The sequence below is a fragment of the Nicotiana sylvestris genome, chromosome 9, assembly GCF_000393655.2.
Source record: "Nicotiana sylvestris chromosome 9, ASM39365v2, whole genome shotgun sequence".
NCBI classification, from domain to species: Eukaryota; Viridiplantae; Streptophyta; class Magnoliopsida; order Solanales; family Solanaceae; genus Nicotiana; species Nicotiana sylvestris.
In genome coordinates, this window is record NC_091065.1 from 52,932,728 (window position 1) to 52,934,291 (window position 1,564).

The 1,564-nt window shown below is 45.3% G+C and overlaps 1 protein-coding gene across 1 annotated transcript; it reads right to left on the bottom strand.

Moving 5' to 3' along the window:
• Nucleotides 1-340: 340 nt before the first annotated feature.
• LOC138877586 (uncharacterized) lies at nt 341-1,035 on the bottom strand. Its single transcript, XM_070157209.1, has 2 exons — nt 870-1,035; nt 341-726 (listed from the first exon to the last, which is right to left on the bottom strand). Exons 1-2 carry the CDS (start codon nt 1,033-1,035, stop codon nt 341-343), a joined length of 552 nt encoding a protein of 183 aa, XP_070013310.1.
• Between the last annotated feature and the right edge of the window lie 529 nt (nt 1,036-1,564).

Consider the following 1,564-nt stretch of genomic DNA (forward strand, 5'->3'; position numbering starts at 1 on the left):
CTATGTCACCTAGGTAGACTACGATGAACTGATCAAGTTAGGGAAGGAAAATCTTGTTCATAATGGTGCAAAATGTGGTCGATGCATTGGTTAAGCCGAAGGGCATCACCAACCACTCAAAGGCTCCATATCTCGTCACATATGCTATCTTTGGCTCATCCCCTTCCGCAATGCAAACCTGGTAGTAGCCCTTTTGAAGATCCACCTTGGTAAAGTACTTGGCTTGCCCAAGTCTATCGAACAAGTCAGCAATGAGCGACATAGGGTACTTCTTCTTCACTATGACCTTATTAAGTGCTCAGTAGTCTATGAACAAGTGAAACGATCCATCCTTCTTTTTCTAGAACAATACTGGTGCGCCAAAAGGTGCCTTTGATGGGCGAATATGACCAGCATCTAGCAGCTCTTTCAATTTTTTCCTGAGCTCCTCTAGCTCGGGCAGTGCCATACGATATGGGGCAAATACGGGTGGATTAGCCCCTGGTTCCAACTCAATCTTGTGATCCACCTCTCGCCTAAGCTGCAAGTGCTTAGACAACTCCTCGGTCATGACATCTTTGTTTTCCTCAAGCAACTTCTCTATGCAAGGAAGCACTGTCTCTTGAAACTTCTTGTCTTCCTCTAGACTTGCAATGGTTGCCACGAATGACGGCTCCCGTTTCTTGATCCACTTGACAACTTGCATAGCTGAGAGTTGTGTTTGGATCTGTCTGTGTGGCATAGTCACTATAGGTACCATGCAAGCTCCTTCTCACTCCATAACCAGGAGATGTTAGAGGTAGGGTCGATCAAAGTATGATAATGTCTAAATTCTTGACCTAGTATGATGTCAAAGATATCCATAGCGGTTACGGTAAAGTTTGTCATACCTTTCCAAGTTCCCAATTTGACACCAACCCCATTAGCTACCCTACGAGCATTTTGTAGATTGGCATTCACGGTCTTGACGCGAGAGTTGGTTGGAGCAAGCTTCAATTCTAGTCTCTTTGCAGCAGCCTCAGTCATGAAATTATGAGTTGCTTCAGTATCCACCATTGCACGAGCGAGCTTGTTGTTGATGGTGAGATCCACATACTGATTGCCATTCTCGGTAGGTTGGATAGCTTGCTTTGTTACAGCACCACATAATTCGATACTACCCAACTGTTTGATTCCCGAATTCTCTCCTTATGGCTGCTCCTTTCGTTCACGGACTATGGCGCTGAGGCTCTTTAGGTCGGGACAATTCTTGAGGTTGCGCGGCCCTCCGCATATGTAGCATCCCTTCTTTTTGGTATGTGCCTTCTTCTCGGCGTAGCCCTGGAGACCACTCGACTTTTTGGGATTATTGTTATATCTCCTTGCCTTTGCCACGGTCTCCCCCTCCTTTGACATTGTTAACTTTTGACTCCTTGTCTTTGCCTTTGCCGTTCTTGTCATGTCTGAAATCTATCAATGATTTAGCCTCCACTATGGCTTGGTCTATATCCGCGACTTGCTGGTGTTGCAACTCTTGCTTATCCCAATTTTGCAACCCGTCCATGAAGTGGAACAATAAGTTATTATTTGTCAGGTTAGGAATTTG

Coding starts and splice junctions, on each gene's coding strand:
- LOC138877586 (XM_070157209.1), bottom strand. CDS start 1,035: ATGGTGGATACTGAAGCAACTCATAATTTCATGACTGAGGCTGCTGCA. Junction 727..869: donor CAAATTGGGAACTTGGAAAG/GTATGACAAACT, acceptor TGGTACCTATAG/TGACTATGCCACACAGACAG.